A 16359-nucleotide genomic window follows, 5' to 3' on the forward strand; every position below is an offset into this window, starting at 1 on the left:
TCTTAAGTGAACGTTGTGGAAACATTTGTTGAAACCTGAGAAGTCAGTCAGTCCCTCAGTCACTAATTCAGCCAGGCAGTCACTCAGTCAGTCAGTCAGTCAGTCATTCAGTCAGTCAGTCTCTAAGTCACTTACTCAGTCAGTCAGTCAGTCAGCGATTCAATCAGTCATTCATTCATTCAGTCAGTCAGTCAGTCAGTCAGTCCGTCAGTCACTAAGTCAGCCAGTCAGTCACTCACTTAGTTACATTCAATTACATGCAATGCAATGCAAGTCATCTGCAAAGAAAATATTTATAGCTAGTACTGTATTACATAACAGCAGACTGCGGTCTATTCGGAGTGTGCATACTGATTGCTCTGTGGCAAAGAGCTTGCAGGAATGAGCAGTTCTCAGAACAGTGCTCTCTCAGGCTTCAATCATTCAACTAGATCATCTACACCCTTCCATTCTACCCTGCCCACCACCCCTTCCAACCCTCTCCCTCGCCCACCCCCAGCCTGTGGTGTGCTGCTCCCAGTGCCTTCGTTGTTTCTCCATGGCAACCGGAGCACTATAAGGCAGGGGAACTGGCAGCTAATCCTCAGGAGCTTACACAATTCTTACTTCTTCTCATAAGAGGTTTTTACCGATGCAAGGGATTCTCCGAAAACAACACAAACCCTTCCTCTCCATCCACCAGAGTGAGAAAACAAAAGGTAGAGAGGGAAAAACGGTAGGTAGCTCGGTCTCTTCATGTTTCATGAAATGTTTTGTTTCATTTCCAATGGTAGTTTTGGATGGGTATACCGTTTTATACGGTCTTACAGAAGTGTGTGTTGTTCAGATTTGTCTGACATGCAGGGTACATTGTGTGTGGGAGGATGTTGCGAATGTGTTCAGAGGTAGTGTTGGCGTGCGTGCACTTGTGCGTTTGACCTGTGGTGACTCAGGGACCGTACAGCACAAATACAGCAAAAATACTTCTATGTTAATGTCTGGGGATCTGTTTCGGGCATCTGGGACAGTTACTCATCATGCCCCTTCCTGTATTAGTACGTCCTCATGTTGTGGGATTCATCTCTGAACAGCTATTTATTATTGTTTAGATGTGTGATGGTAATCTGACTCATTGGTGAGCAGGTGGACATCCAGTGGGATTTTCAATTAGAAAAACAACTTGAACATCTATTTCTATACTGTAAGCGTGCATGTGTTCATGGAAAGTGTTCCACCAGAATGTGTTATAGCCTCTGTGTTCTGGTAATATGGCTTAACTCTCTAATCTGCAACATTTTCCTTCGGAGGAATGTTGTTGTTCAGATGTGAGGCCAGGAGTTTAGAAAATCCCTATGTCTGTCTGATCTGCAGCTAATAGTCCACGCAGAGGGAACTTTTTCCCCCAAAACATGATACACACGTTACTGCTGAGTGCATCCACTCAGGAGAGTTTCTCCAGCCATTTGGCCCTTGTCTCATTACCAACATGCTGTATAGCAGGCTCTGTCCATATGGAGCAATTACTGTATTTAAACTCAAAGTCCTTCCCTTCATGCTCCCTCCCCTGCCCCCTTTTTCTTTCTCCCCTTCTCGCACCCACTCCCTGCCCTTAGTTCTCTCTCACTTGCTTGCACTAATCCCTTTGTTGTGGAGTATTGAGGGGCCAGGGCTCTTGGCTGACTGGCCATCCCTGTGTAATGGGGGCTAATTCGGGTGAAGGGTGCCCAGCCAGCCCTCCTGCTGGCCATCCTCCACTAGATTAGGCGGGGCGGGTACATTTTTAAGGCCTCCCTCAGCCCAAACACATTCTCCCTCTCGTTGCTTCTAGCCTCGCTCTCTCTCTAACTCTCTTTCTCTGTCTGTCTTTCTCAATCCTATTTTCCCTGCCTGATAAAACTTCTCTCTTCCTCTCTGTCTTTCTCGAACTCTTCGCTGCACTCTCTCCTTCTCTTTCATTTCCTGTCCTCCTTGTCGTCTCTCCATCCAGCCCTAAGTCAGTGGCAGGGGACCCAGCAGGGTGATGGGGGTCCCAGGTGGGACCATGCGGTTCTGGAGCAATGCTGTCCCCACATTGCTCCTTCTACCCCTGTGTCTGCTGGGGAGAATCGTGGAGGGCCAGGCCCCAGAACAGGGCAAGGAGAGGGGCTACCTGCAAGAGGCCATCAGGGCTCTACAACTTGGGTCTCAGACCCAGCTCCAGAGGGACCAGACAGGGTTCCTACTCTCCACTGTCCTCCAGGCTGTGCACTGTGCAGAACGGATTGGGGGATCACAGGAGCTCTGTGACAAGGTAAGGCCTAGAACATTCTATGACATCCAACTGTTACTCTCTATCTGCTATGGGTTTCTATGCATAACATTCGGCTATATGACACTTTTATTCCATTTATGGTTTTACTCCAAAAAATAACATTCATGTTAACAGCAATTACTACCACACTAGATACGATCTGCATTCACCCCTGTCTGTTCATTCTTTCAACCCTGCTTGTCATGGTTGGAATGTGAGTGTGTGGAGGCTTAAGGCCTTGCCCTCTATGCAGCACTCATGCTGAGTGGCTTTAGAGGTCCCTCAATTTGACAGAACACTACATAAAAATGTGGTCTGTGAGGCACAGGGTTTCTGTGTGTTTGTATGGGTGGGATTACTGTGTGTGTGTGTGTGTGTGTGTGTGTGTGTGTGTGTGTGTGTGTGTGTGTGTGTGTGTGTGTGTGTGTGTGTGTGTGTGTGTGTGTCAGAATCCCTGAATGGAGGTCTCATTTGAGCAGGGGTTTTAGAAATTAAGAAAGCAACTCATTCATTAGAAACTGACTCTTATGACCCTGAAACATTGTGCATTGAAAATATTTGCAAGGGTTAGTGCCTTGCCCACTCTCTTCCTCTTGTGTGTGTTCATGTGTTTGTCTGGCCAGGGCTGTATTCACACTAACACAAAGCTCCTCACTTGGGTAAAACAGGCCTATTATCAAACAATGAAGGGAGTTAAAGATTTTTTTTTTTTAATCTGTGAATTATATGGATTTAATTGCTTTGCACAGGGGGAAAAGCATATTGCCTCTTAATTTATATGACCTCAACACAAAACAAAATGTGAACTGCAACAAAGAACATGCCTTAGATCGTTAGCACAAAGTGTTTGCTTGATGGCTTTAAGTCCTTTTAGTCAAATTGGCAGATTTCTTATTAATCACTCTATTCACATTCACTGATGGCTGGCCAATTTGACCTGGATAAAAATGAGCTACTGTAAACACATTTGTACTGTTTCCATAGCACAGGGTGTATGAGTTGATATATACAGTACCTGTCAAAAGTTTGGACACACCTACTCATTCAAGGGTTTTTCTTTGTTTATACTATTTTGTGCGTTGTAGAACAATAGTGAAGACATCAAAACTATGAAATAACACATATGGAATCATGTAGTAACCCAAAAAATGTTAACAAATCAAAATATATTTCAGATTTGAGATTCTTCAAAGTAGCCACCCTTTGCCTTGGCGACATCTTTGCACACTCTTGGCATTCTCTCCACCAGCTTCATGAGGTAGTCACCTGGAATGCTTTTCCAACAGTCTTAAAGGAGTTCCCACATATGCTGAGCACTTGTTGGCTGTTTTTCATTCACTCTGCGGTCCAACTCATCCCTAACCATCTCAATTGGGTTGAAGTCAGGTGATTGTGGAGGCCAGGTCATCTGATGCAGCACTCCATCACTCTTCTTTTTGGTCAAATAGCCCTTACAGGTGTGTTTTTGGTCATTGTCCTGTTGAAAAACAAATTATAGTCCCACTAAGTGCAAACTAGATATGATGGCGCATCGTTGCAGAATGCTGTGGTAGCCAGGCTGGTAAAGTGTGCCTTCAATTCCAAATAAATCACTGACAGTGTCACCCCCACACCATCACACCTCTTCCTCCATGCTTTACGGTGCGGAGATCATTCCTCCATGCTTCACATTGTGGATGCGAAGATCATCCGTTCACCTACTCTGAGTTTCACAAAGACACAGTGGTTGGAACCAAAAATCTAAAATTTGGACTCATCAGACCAAATTGAGTGGCTTTAGATTGGCTGACTGGAAATGCATTCCAGGTGACTACCCCATGAAGCTGGTTGAGATAATGACAAGATTGTGCAAAGCTGTCATCAAGGCAAAGTGTGGCAGCTTTGAAGAACCTCAAATATGAAATATAAAGAAAAACCCTTGAATGACTAGGTGTGTCTAAGTTTTAGACTGGTACTGTATACTGAACAAACATACTGTATAAATGCAACATGCAACATTTTTCAAAGATTTGACTTACTTATAGTTCATAAGGAAATCAGTCAATTTAAATAATTTCATTATGCCCTAATCTATGGTTTTCACATGACTGGGCGGCTGTGGGTGAGCCTGGGACGGCATAGGCCCACTCACTTGGTATCCAGGCCCACCCACTGGGGAGTCAGGCCCAGCCAATCAGAATGTTTTTTTCCCCACAAAAGGGCTTTATTACAGACATAAATACTCCCACAGGCGAAGAAGCCGGATGTGGAGGTCCTGGGTTGATGTGGTTACACGTGGTCTGTGGTTGTGAGGCTGGTTGGACGTACTGACAAATTCTCTAAAATTACGTTGGGGGCAGCTTATGGTAGAGAAATTAACAGGACAATTTCTGGAAACAGCTTTGGTGGACATTCCTCGAGTCAGCATGCAAATTGCACACTACCCTAAAAACTTGAGACATCTGTGGCATTGTGTCGTGTGACAAATCTGCACATTTTAAAGTGGCCTTTTATTGTCCCCAGCACAAGGTGCACATGTGTAATGATCATGCTGTTTAACCAGCTTCTTGATATGCCACACCTGCCAGGTGGATGGATTATCTTGGAAAAGGAGAAAGGCTCACTAACAGGGATGTAAACAAATTTGTGTACAAACTTCCGAGAGAAATAAGCTTTCTGTGACTATGGAAACAGTTCATGGATCTTTTTTATTTCAGCTCATGAACACTGTAGATGTTGCGTTTATATATTTGTTCAGTGTAGCATTCACTTTTTATATCAGTGTCCATATTGTCCATGAGTTTCTAGTCGATAGACGATATGGTTCAAGAGAAAATAGCTCAATTAATGAAAAAAGCTAATCTAATCTAATCAAGGCATTATTATTATATAACTGCAACTATTGACGTCTTTTACAACTGCCAACAGTTTGACGGTTAAACATTGACAACAAATACATACAGACAAAGTAAAATAAATACTAAAAAATAGGGATCATTACAGACACCTGTACAAATATGAAGTACCCAAAAGGGCCACTAGATGTCTGGTGATATATTAAATCATTCTGATAGAAGGTTTCCAGTAATAGACCCCCTCCCCCTTTTCACCCCTATTTCTGCCTGACTCATTGTGTAAGCTTCCAGTAAAGGATTTACTTCATTTCCAAGCAGCTGAAATGTTTACTTTGCAACATATCCCCTACGTCTCACACACACTGCATAACATGTTTGATTTCTATGTTTACAGTGCCTCACTCCAGACCTTGTCCTTTCTGTCCTGGAGGATGATAGGAAGGCTTACCTCACCGAGGATGACTACCATAGAGTCTCCACCGTTTTGCTCTACTACATGATCAACATGGAACACCTGTGTGCCACCAACCCCTCCCCTTCCTCCTTTTCCTCTTCCTCCTTGTCACCGAGCTACCAGTACTACCTTCTGGCCCTGACCAACCTCCAACCTACAGAAGAAAGAGGCTTCCTCTCCTCCAATGAGATAGAGAGCATTCTGCAGCTCATCAACCAGAACTATCAACCACCTGCTCCAGAGACATCTGGCTCCTCCCACCCACAGGTAAGACTGCTGCACCTCTAGCATAAAACGTCATGTCAACCAAAGGCACAGTTCTTCACATCACCAGAGAATCATCTCAATCTCCACACATTGAAATAGCCTCAGACTGTTAGAGATGGACACTGGCGAGTTACAGGAAGATATTCCCAGTTGTTAACCAGTAACACGTCATCCTCCTTCAGTGTATCGATGCCTCCCGTCTACTGGATGAGTTGGGGATCACAGATAGCCAAGGTGCTGATCCATCCTCAGTGGCCACACTGTCTGCAGCCATCATCACCCACACCCTGCAGGGCCACTGTTTCAGCAAGAGGAACCTGCCCTCCCCTGCTTTCTTTACAGATTACATCTTCCAGTCCCTCAACCGTACCAGCAACCTACATGTCAGGGGTAAGTTTAGGAGTCCTTCCTGTGAGTGATTTGACCATAGAGTTGGATAGAGGGCCCAAAAAGCTATTTAGTCCATCTCTATAGATTTGAGTTTTATGTGGTGATGTAAGCACTGTTTGATGTCAGTGCTCTGGCTGTTGCATAGATTTGGAGGAGCTGCTGCACCAGCTTGGTGTGGGAGGTGGTGGAGGAGGGGCCTATCACTCACATTGCAGGGAGAAGCGGAGCATCACAGGCCCCACCCATATAGGCTGTGTCCATGAGCCTTTGGGGATCAACACAGACTGGACACAGGTGAGACAGAAACTCAGACTCCACATTTAGTGGTGAAAACTGATTTGAGCTGAAAAGGCTCACGGTTCGAACTTGAGGAGTCACCATGGAGAGCTTTCCCAGACAAAATATTTCACAATATTTTCGATTCTTTTCTGTTGGATTAGGTATGCTACTCAGCCAATCAGCTGGTGGATATTTTTGTTCTGGATCCGCATTTGCATATTTCCCGGGATCACTTCAGACAAATCTGCCCAGCTGTTATCCAGCAGTTGCTAGGGAATGCCTGTGAGTCCACAGAGCCAGCTACACGAGGATCTCCACCCAGTGCCATTGAGAGTAAGACATTGTACCTCACAACCCATCATTAGAAATCAACAGCTTGTCTACACTGTCCTTTGGCTGATGTCAATGTCTAGCTAAGATGTTCAGCATGCCCCCATTTGTCACTATTTGTCCTGGAGCCTATGTCACTATACTCTCCCACAAGTAACTATTGATGTTACACTCTGCTATAGTTCTGAAAGGTCACAGAGTCTCTGCCTCAAACTCTGTAGAATATGGCTACAGTACGGTATTGTCCTGAGTAGAGGAGACGCCCTCCTACCTCATACCTAAAACATGTTTAATCCATCTGAAAAATGCCGTTTATGTACGGCTTCAACACATAAAGCTGCTGTAGTCTGTCTCTTAACTATTGATGTTATCTCTGCTATAGTTCTGAACACATCTCTGTCTCTGCTCTCTCTGTAGAATATGGCTACAGTACGGCTGCTGTGTTACTCATCACCGTGGGCTCCATGTTGGGCATCTGCCTGATCTTCTTCAACTCCTGCCAGGAGACCTACGCCCTCATCCTGCAGCTCTTTGTGGGCCTGGCCGTGGGAACCCTCTCAGGGGACGCCCTCCTGCACCTCATACCACAGGTATAAGGCACAGAGGCCATACTCATCCCACAAGTATAGGGCCAAGGTCACACTTAAACCATAGGTAAAGGTCACAGAGGCCTCATAAACCTCAAACCACAGGTATAGGGAATGGAGGTTATACTCATACCACAGGTATATGGAATGGAGGATATACTCATACCACAGGTATATGGAATGGAGGATATACTCATACCACAGGTATAGGGAATGGAGGTTATACTCATACCACAGGTATAGGGAATGGAGGTTATACTCATACCACAGGTATATGGAATGGAGGATATACTCATACCACAGGTATATGGAATGGAGGATATACTCATACCACAGGTATAGGGAATGGAGGATATACTCATACCACAGGTATATGGAATGGAGGATATACTCATACCACAGGTATAGGGAATGGAGGATATACTCATACCACAGGTATAGGGAATGGAGGATATACTCATACCACAGGTATAGGGAATGGAGGATATACTCATACCACAGGTATATGGAATGGAGGATATACTCATACCACAGGTATAGGGAATGGAGGATATACTCATACCACAGGTATAGGGAATGGAGGTTATACTCATACCACAGGTATATGGAATGGAGTGAATACTCATACCACAGGTATAGGGAATGGAGGATATACTCATACCACAGGTATAGGGAATGGAGGATATACTCATACCACAGGTATAGGGAATGGAGGATATACTCATACCACAGGTATAGGGAATGGAGGATATACTCATACCACAGGTATAGGGAATGGAGGATATACTCATACCACAGGTATAGGGAATGGAGGTTATACTCATACCACAGGTATAGGGAATGGAGGTTATACTCATACCACAGGTATAGGGAATGGAGGATATACTCATACCACAGGTATAGGGAATGGAGGATATACTCATACCACAGGTATAGGGAATGGGGAATGGATAGGGAATATATACTCATACCACAGGTATATACTCATACCACAGAATGGAGGTTATACTCATACCACAGGTATAGGGAATGGAGGTTATACTACATACCACACAGGTATAGGGAATGGAGGTTATACTCATACCACAGGTATAGGGGAATGGAGGAATATATACTCATACCACAGGTATAGGGAATGGAGGTTATACTCATACCACAGGTATAATGGAGGTTATACTCATACCACAGGGAATGGTAGGAATGGAGGTTATACTCATACCACAGGTATAGGGAATGAATGGTATAGGGAATGGAGGATATACTCATACCACAGGTATAGGGAATAGAGAATATCTCCTAAATGGTGACACCTCCCAAGTACATCAAAAATGGTGTTATAGCTATTTCATGTAAACACGCCAACCTATTTGGTCTAATATATTTTCTAAGCCTGCATAACAACATTTGAACCATTGTTAAACAAACAGTATGGTCAGTGACATTACCCATTGGGATTTCCTTTCTCTCTTAGCTCCCCCTTTTTTTCTATAGTCATCATGAGTCATGACTACTGGACTGATTACAAAACATATAAGAATGCTTTCAGTGTAGATTAAATGTCTCATTGTTTTCTCTCCCTGTCTCCTCTGGAGATCCTTGGCCTCCATGACGACAGTCACCATTACGATCATCACTTTACTGAGGGAAAGGAATATCTGTGGAAGATTTTGGGAATCATCGCTGGAATCTACGGCTTTTTCCTCATCGAAAGGATCTTCTCCCTTGTGATGCCATCACATGGCCATGTAAGATGACAGTTTTTACTAAAGTATTTATTTCTGTCTCTTGGCATGTTCATCTTCCTGTTTAAAACAACGAATATGCAGTTTGTACCAACCAACATCGAACTACAGGCCTGAAAAGGAGATAACAATAACAACAATTACTGTTAGCAGGCTGTTTCATGTCCAAATCTGAATGTTATCTATCGAAATCCATTTAAAAAAAAATATGGTTATTAATGACTATTTTCCCATTGGTTCCCATTGGCCCTGGCTGAAACTCGGAATGAAGCTGCATCCCTATGGCTTCTGGTCGAAAATAGTGCACTACATAGGGAATAGGATGCCATTTGTGACAGAGCCTGAGCTGAGCTGACTGTGCAGGTGGCTGTGGCTCTGGCTGGTGGCCTCTGGAGTGACTGGAGGCTGATGAGTCTCTTTTTCTCTGGCAGGGTCACGGGGGCCTGGGCAATTCCCATGACCTCCCCCTGGAGCTCAACTGCAACGGCCAGTCACAGAGGGGCATGTCTATCTCAACCATGCAGCTGGTGAGTCTGTTTGTCCCTCTCTGGCACATATACAGTAGTGTAACAGGCAGCACTTTAAAAATAAAACATGTTCAGTGATTGCATCAATGGACAGTTGAAGCAATATGAGACCTATTGGTGACCCTTGAACTTCCTCATATGAGAGCAGAAATAGAGAACTCAATAGAAGGTGCATCCTCACACAAGTGTCCCCTAGGCTTGTTTGGACATGAGCTGTCTGTGAAAGGGAAACAGTCCTTTTTGAGCGCTTTTAAGGTTTCTGCTTTGAAGAGAGACAAACAGCTGCAGTGGTATAACTGTGTTCCTGTGTCCACTGATGCTTCAAATTAGAGCTGATGACAAATCTGTCAACCCTCTTTGAACTGGTTGAACACAATTGGCGTGATGCCATAGATTACTGTTCTCAATATTAGGAAATATGTGTCATTTCAACAAAGGCCTATCAACAACAAGAGAAAACATGGGTGAAGGTGGCAGAGGTTTGGAGTGAAAGTGGGAGAAATGATCTGCCAATGTGCTGTGGGAGGCTAATATAAAAGCACAGGAATTCAAAAGAGGCTTATAGGATTCAAAAATATTTGGTCAACATTTTGAACAGTTTGAACTCCGATGTTGACGTGGACAGAATGTTGCATTGCAGGGAAAGTGAAGAGGAGTGTGGGCGAGAGTAAATCTGTAACAGGCCATGGTGTAGGAGACCTTGATGCTGCTGTTGAATAATTCATGCCTTAGAGAAACTGAGTAGTTTTGGCAACTTTGGCAGAACGTTCATGACATAGGCAGGGGGAACTGTGGTCACTCGTGTGCTGCTTTTGCCATGGACCGGAGTAATATCATTGTAATGCAGTGTAATGTAAGGACAAATCCTCCAATGTATTTGTCTCTCGCCTACAGGGAACTGTGGAGGACTTAGAATGCACAGAAATCCCATCAGAGGAGGCTGAACCAAGAACCCCTACGCATCAGACGAGTAAGTAAGATATTTCATCGTCCTCCTTTATCTTCACTCCCTGTCCTCCAGTCCTCAGTTCCCTCTCTGTCTAGTTTGATCCTCTTCTGTTTTGTTCTGTCTAGTGTGCTGTGTGTAATTAGTGTGGCTAGGACTGGGACTGGGCTAGGGAACGTAGCAGATGGGCTTTCAGGACAGAGCCGCCACACAGACAGACTTTCTTTGTGTTCCCAGGACAGGGTATTCCTGTACTGGCTGTGATGGTAATCGTGGGAGACAGCCTCCATAACTTTGCTGACGGCCTGGTGGTGGGGGCGGCCTTCTCCTCGTCCACCGAGACAGGCATGGCGACCACCGTGGCCATCCTCTGCCATGAAATCCCTCATGAAATGGGTGAGAGGTCACAAGTCACAGAGCAGCTACTGAAAGGTCAAAGGTTGTTGGCATGGGGTGGCAGCGTTTCTTGTTCTTCTTTGGGTTCTTTTGTCAAACAGAAAAGAAACATGTCTTGAGTCATTTGTGTCCCAGTTTTGGAGAACTGAAAACACTGGTTCCAAATTACCTAAAATATGTTCTTCTTCTTACTTTTTTCTTCTTCTTTTCTCTTCATCTCAGGTGACTTTGCGGTGTTGCTAAGCTCAGGTCTCTCTGTGAGGAATGCAGTGATGATGAACCTCCTCAGTGCTCTGACGGCCTTCATCGGCCTCTACATCGGCCTCTTTGTCTCCTCGGAACCAGAGGTCCAGCAGTGGATCTTCACCGTTACCGCGGGGATCTTCCTCTACCTGTCGCTGGTAGAGATGGTGAGGCTGGGCTACTGCTGTTCTTCGTAAAACACACACTGATAGATAGGGACAGGAGTTTAACCAGACAGTGTGTCCCCTTGATCAGTCAGCTCGCAGTCAGGACAATCTTCTTTCCCTATTGATAGGTAATAAATTGTTGCAATTCACAGGTGATTTGGGATAGAGAGAGATTTACCCAATAATCAAACTCCCAGACCCTAATTTCTCCCTCTTCTCTTCCTCCCGTTTCTTTCTCTCAGCTCCCAGAGATGAGTCGTGTGAAGACCAACAGGCCCTGTATCATGTTCCTCCTGCAGAACCTTGGCCTCCTAATGGGCTGGGCCTGTCTTCTGCTCCTTGCACTGTTTGAGCACAAACTTAAGTTTTGATGACAGGACACACACACATCCTACTATGGTATCTTCCATGCAAATGTGTAATTGATGGCAATGTTGACGGTACTTTGTGGTCTTGCTTTTTTTTTCATTTTGACATCTTGTTTATTGATTACTGCATTATTTACTGACACACCATATGAAGACAGTGAACAGCACATTTAAAATGTCACAAGCAAGAAACATTTCATAAGTGACCGGATAATAGAGTGACGTGAATAGTAGCAGTGACGATGTGAATCAAATTTTAGATCCAGTGGTTACACATAATGTGTTAGAGCTGGATGAATCCACTTTTGTATGAATCAGATGCCTAAATGTGATCTTTAGGACATGAACACATCTTCTGTGTGATGATTTATTTTTGTATGACGTACTGTGTAACATAGACTGCAAGCTAGCTATGTGCCCTGTCTGTCACATCTATGTCTGGACATGATAGGGTCAGATGTCTAGTCTACAGTGCCAGAGACGAGATCTTTATATACAGATACCTTGCTTCTATGTGTATATTTGCCATGAAATACAGCGTCTTCAGAAAGTATTCAGACCCCTTGACTTTTTCCACATTTTGTTAGTGTACAGCCTTATTCTAAAATGATTAAATTGATGGTTTTTATCATCAATCTACAGTCGTGGCCAAAATTGTTGAGAATGACACATATTAATTTCCACAAAGTTTGCTGCTTCAGTGTCATTAGATAATTTTGTCAGATGTTACTATGGAATACTGAAGTATAATTACAAGCATTTCATACGTGTCAAAGGCTTTTATTGACAATTACATGAAGTTGATGCCAAGAGTCAATATTTGCAGTGTTGACCCTGCTTTTTCAAGACCTCTGCAATCCGCCCTGGCAAGCTGTCAATTAACTTCTGATTAACTGATGGCAGCCCATTCTTGCATAATCAATGCTTGGAGTTTGTCAGAATTTGTGGGGTTTTGTTTGTCCACCCGCCTCTTGAGGATTGACCACAAGTTCTCAATGGGATTAAGGTCTGGGGATTAAGGTCCTGGCCATGGAACCAAAATATCAATGTTTTGTTCCCCAAGCCACTTAGTTATCACTTTTGCCTTATGGCAAGGTGCTCCATCATGCTGGAAAAGTCATTGTTTGTCACCAAACTGTTCCTGGATGGTTGGGAGAAGTTGCTCTCGGAGGATGTGTTGGTACCATTCCTTATTCATGGCTGTGTTCTTAGGTAAAATGGTGAGTGAGCCCACTCCCTTGACTGAGAAGCAACCCCACACATGAATGGTCTCAGGATGCTTTACTGTTGGCATGACACAGGACTGATGGTAGCGCTCACCTTGTCTTCTCCGGACAAGCTTTTTTCCGGATGCCCCAAACAATCGGAAAGGGGATTCATCAGAGAAAATGACTGATCCCGCAGCTGAATCAACTTTAGGAGACGGTCCTGGCGCTTGCTGGACATTCTTGGGCGCCCTGAAGCCTTCTTCACAACAATTAAACCGCTCTCCTTGAAGTTCTTGATGGTCCGATAAATGGTTGATTTAGGTGCAATCTTACTGGCAGCAATATCCTTGCCTGTGAAGCCCTTTTTGTGCAAAGCAATGATGATAGAACGTGTTTCCTTGCCGACAACCATGTTTGACAGAGGAAGAACAATGATTCCAAGCACCACCCTCCATTTGAAGCTTCCAGTCTGTTATTCGAACTCAATCAGTATGACAGAGTGATCTCCAGCCTTGTCCTCGTCAACACTCAAACCTGTGTTAACGGGAGAATCACTGACATGATGTCAGCTGGTCCTTTTGTGGCAGGGCTGAAATGCAGTGGAAATGTTTTTTGGGGGATTCAGATCATTTGCATGGCAAAGAGGGACTTTGCAATTAATTGCAATTCATCTGATCACTCTTCATAACATTCAGGAGTATATAGAAATTGCCATCATACAAACTGAGGCAGCAGACTTTGAAAATTAATATTGTGTCATTCTCAAAACTTTTGGCTACAACTGTACACACAATACCCAATAATGACAAAGCAAAATTGTGTTTTTAGAAATTTTAGCTCATTTCATTAACAAAAACTGAAATATGATATTTACATAAGTATTCAGACCCTTTACTCAGTACTTTGTTGAAACACCTTTGGCAGTGATTACAGCCTTGAGTCTTCTTGGGTATGACGCTACAAGCTTGGCACGTCTGTATTTGGGGAGTTTCTCCCATTCTTCTCTGCAGATCCTCTCAAGCTCTTCCAGGTTGGATGGGAAGCGTTGCTGCACTTTTTTCAGGTCTCCAGAGATGTTCGATTGGGTTCAAATCCTGACCAGTCTCTTAGTCCCTGCCGTTGAAAAACATCCACCCAGCATTGTTTCCTCCAGATGTGATGCTTGGCATTCAGGCGAAAGAGTTCAATCTTGGTTTCATCATAGTCTGAGAGTCTTTAGGTGCCTGTTGGCAAACTCCAAGTGGGCTGTCACATGCCTTTTACTGAGAAGTGGCTTCCGTTTGGCCACTCTATTTAATCTTTACTTAACTAAGCAAGTCAGTTAAGAACATATTGTTATTTACAATGACGGCCTGTCAAATGCCATTTACTGAGAAGTGGCTATTTAACCTTTACTTAACTAAGCAAGTCAGTTAAGAACATATTGTTATTTACAATGACGGCCTGTCACATGCCTTTTACTGAGAAGTGGCTTCCGTTTGGCCACTTTATTTAACCTTTACTTAACTAAGAAAGTCAGTTAAGAACATATTGTTATTTACAATGACGGCCTACACCGGCCAAACCCCAATCCGGACGATGCTGGGCCAATTGTGTGCTGCCCTATGGGTCTCCCAATCACGGCCGGTTGTGATACAGCCTAGAATCGAACCAGGGTCTGTAGTGACGCCTCTAGCACTGAAATACAGTACCTTAGTACGCTGCACCACTCGGGAGCCCAAAGGCCTAATTAGTGGAATACTGCAGAGATGGTTGTCCTTCTGGAAGGTTCTCCCATCTCCATATAGGAACTCTAGAGCTCTGTCAGAGTGACCACCTCCCTAAACACTTATTGCAGAGGGCCTTGTGTTTGGCCCGGTGGCCATCTCTAGGAAGAGTCTTGGTGATTCCAAACTTCTCCGTTTAAGAATGATGGAGGCCACTTTGTTTTTGGGGACCTTGAATGCTGCAGAAATGTTTTGGTACTCTTCCCCAGATCTGTGATCCGACACAATCATGTCTCGGAACTCTACGGCCAATTCCTACGACCTCATAGCTTGGTTTTTGCTCTGACATGGACTGTCAACTGTGGGACCTTGTATAGACAGGTGTGTGCCTTTTCAAATCATCTCCACTCAATTGAATTTACCACAGGTGGACTCCAAGTTGTAGAAACATCTCAAGGATGATCAATGGAAACAGGATGCACCTGAGCTCAATTTCGAGTCTCATAGCAAAGGGTCTGTATACTTGTGTAAATAAGGTACTTCTGTTTTTTGGTTTTAATAAATGTACAAAAATTTACAAAAACCTGTTTTTGCTTCATCTTTATGGGGAATTGTGTGTAGATTGTTGAGGAAATTATTTTATTTAATCAACTTTAGAATAGGGCTGTAATGTAACAATGAGCCGGCAGAACAGCTTCAATGTGCCTTGGCACATATTCTACAAGTGTCTGGAACTCTATTGGAGGGATGCGACACCTCTCTTCCACGAGAAATTCCATTATTTGGTGTTTTGTTGATGGGGTTGGAAAATGCTGTCTCAGGCACCGATCCATAACTGTTCAGTAGGGCTGAGACCTGTTGAGTGGGAGAGAGAGAGACACACACACACACACACACACACACACACACACACACACACACACACACACACACACACACACACACACACAGCTTTAAACCCACTATGCTCATTTGAGACCCCTCTTTCAAACTTAGTGAGATCTCTTCTTCTGGCCATGGTAGACAAAAAATGGGCAACTGGGCATTTTTATACATGACCCTAAGCATGATGGGCTGTTAATTGTTTAATTAACTCAGGAACAAACACCTGTGTGGGTGCACCTGATTTCAATATACTTTGTATCCCTCATTTACTCAAGTGTTTCCTTTATTTTGGCATCTTACCTGTATGTTCATTATGATATAAGGCTGTTGCTGTTGACAATCAAACCATCCATTGATCCCCATTTGATTAGAAAGCCAAACCAAGACTCAACCTTATTTATTTCACTAACATAGATGATCAAAACTAAAGATAATATATTTGAAGTAAATACTTGGAACACAAACTCCATTACTGAATATCTATAATTGGGTGTCAGTATAATACTCTGAATACAGCACTTTGGGGTCTCAATAAGTGATCTTAGTAAGCAGCTGATATTTCCCAGATATCTAGAAGCGCAAGCAAAAAGATTGAATAAACGATTGTTGTTTACTCAGCCCAATTCTTATTGATTCGGAGATGGATGCCTAATGCATATGTTGCGGCCAAGGTCTATCATCTCTATCGCCTTTAAAAAAAAATCACTAATGTTGGGGAGGGACGTTTGGGAAATCACCTAGTCTCAGTGTGTAAACAAATG

General features: G+C 43.7%; 1 protein-coding gene across 2 annotated transcripts; it reads left to right on the top strand.

The window, feature by feature from the left end:
- The first annotated feature begins 591 nt into the window (after positions 1 to 591).
- LOC135517484 (zinc transporter ZIP12-like) lies at positions 592 to 15296 on the top strand. Of its 2 annotated transcripts, none has more exons than XM_064941815.1 (13): positions 592 to 715; positions 1593 to 2269; positions 5498 to 5824; positions 6007 to 6214; positions 6360 to 6508; positions 6655 to 6826; positions 7241 to 7413; positions 9003 to 9155; positions 9584 to 9679; positions 10574 to 10649; positions 10863 to 11021; positions 11244 to 11431; positions 11674 to 15296. In XM_064941815.1, the coding sequence occupies exons 2-13, from the start codon at positions 2000 to 2002 to the stop codon at positions 11800 to 11802; spliced, it is 2100 nt and encodes a 699-aa protein (XP_064797887.1). In that variant the 5' UTR covers positions 592 to 715; positions 1593 to 1999; the 3' UTR covers positions 11803 to 15296. The 2 variants fall into 2 exon arrangements, with proteins under 2 accessions (XP_064797887.1, XP_064797888.1); XM_064941816.1 differs by having other exon boundaries at positions 1967 to 2269.
- Positions 15297 to 16359: the final 1063 nt, after the last annotated feature.

The sequence above is a fragment of the Oncorhynchus masou genome, chromosome 28 (genome assembly GCF_036934945.1).
Source record: "Oncorhynchus masou masou isolate Uvic2021 chromosome 28, UVic_Omas_1.1, whole genome shotgun sequence".
NCBI classification, from domain to species: domain Eukaryota; kingdom Metazoa; phylum Chordata; class Actinopteri; order Salmoniformes; family Salmonidae; genus Oncorhynchus; species Oncorhynchus masou.

Excerpts from the sequence above, each read along its gene's own strand:
- LOC135517484 (XM_064941815.1), top strand. The coding sequence starts at position 2,000 with ATGGGGGTCCCAGGTGGGACCATGCGGTTCTGGAGCAATGCTGTCCCC. Across the intron at positions 9,680-10,573 it reads CTATCTCAACCATGCAGCTG|GGAACTGTGGAGGACTTAGA; the intron begins GTGAGTCTGTTT and ends TCTCGCCTACAG. Across the intron at positions 10,650-10,862 it reads AACCCCTACGCATCAGACGA|GACAGGGTATTCCTGTACTG; the intron begins GTAAGTAAGATA and ends TTGTGTTCCCAG.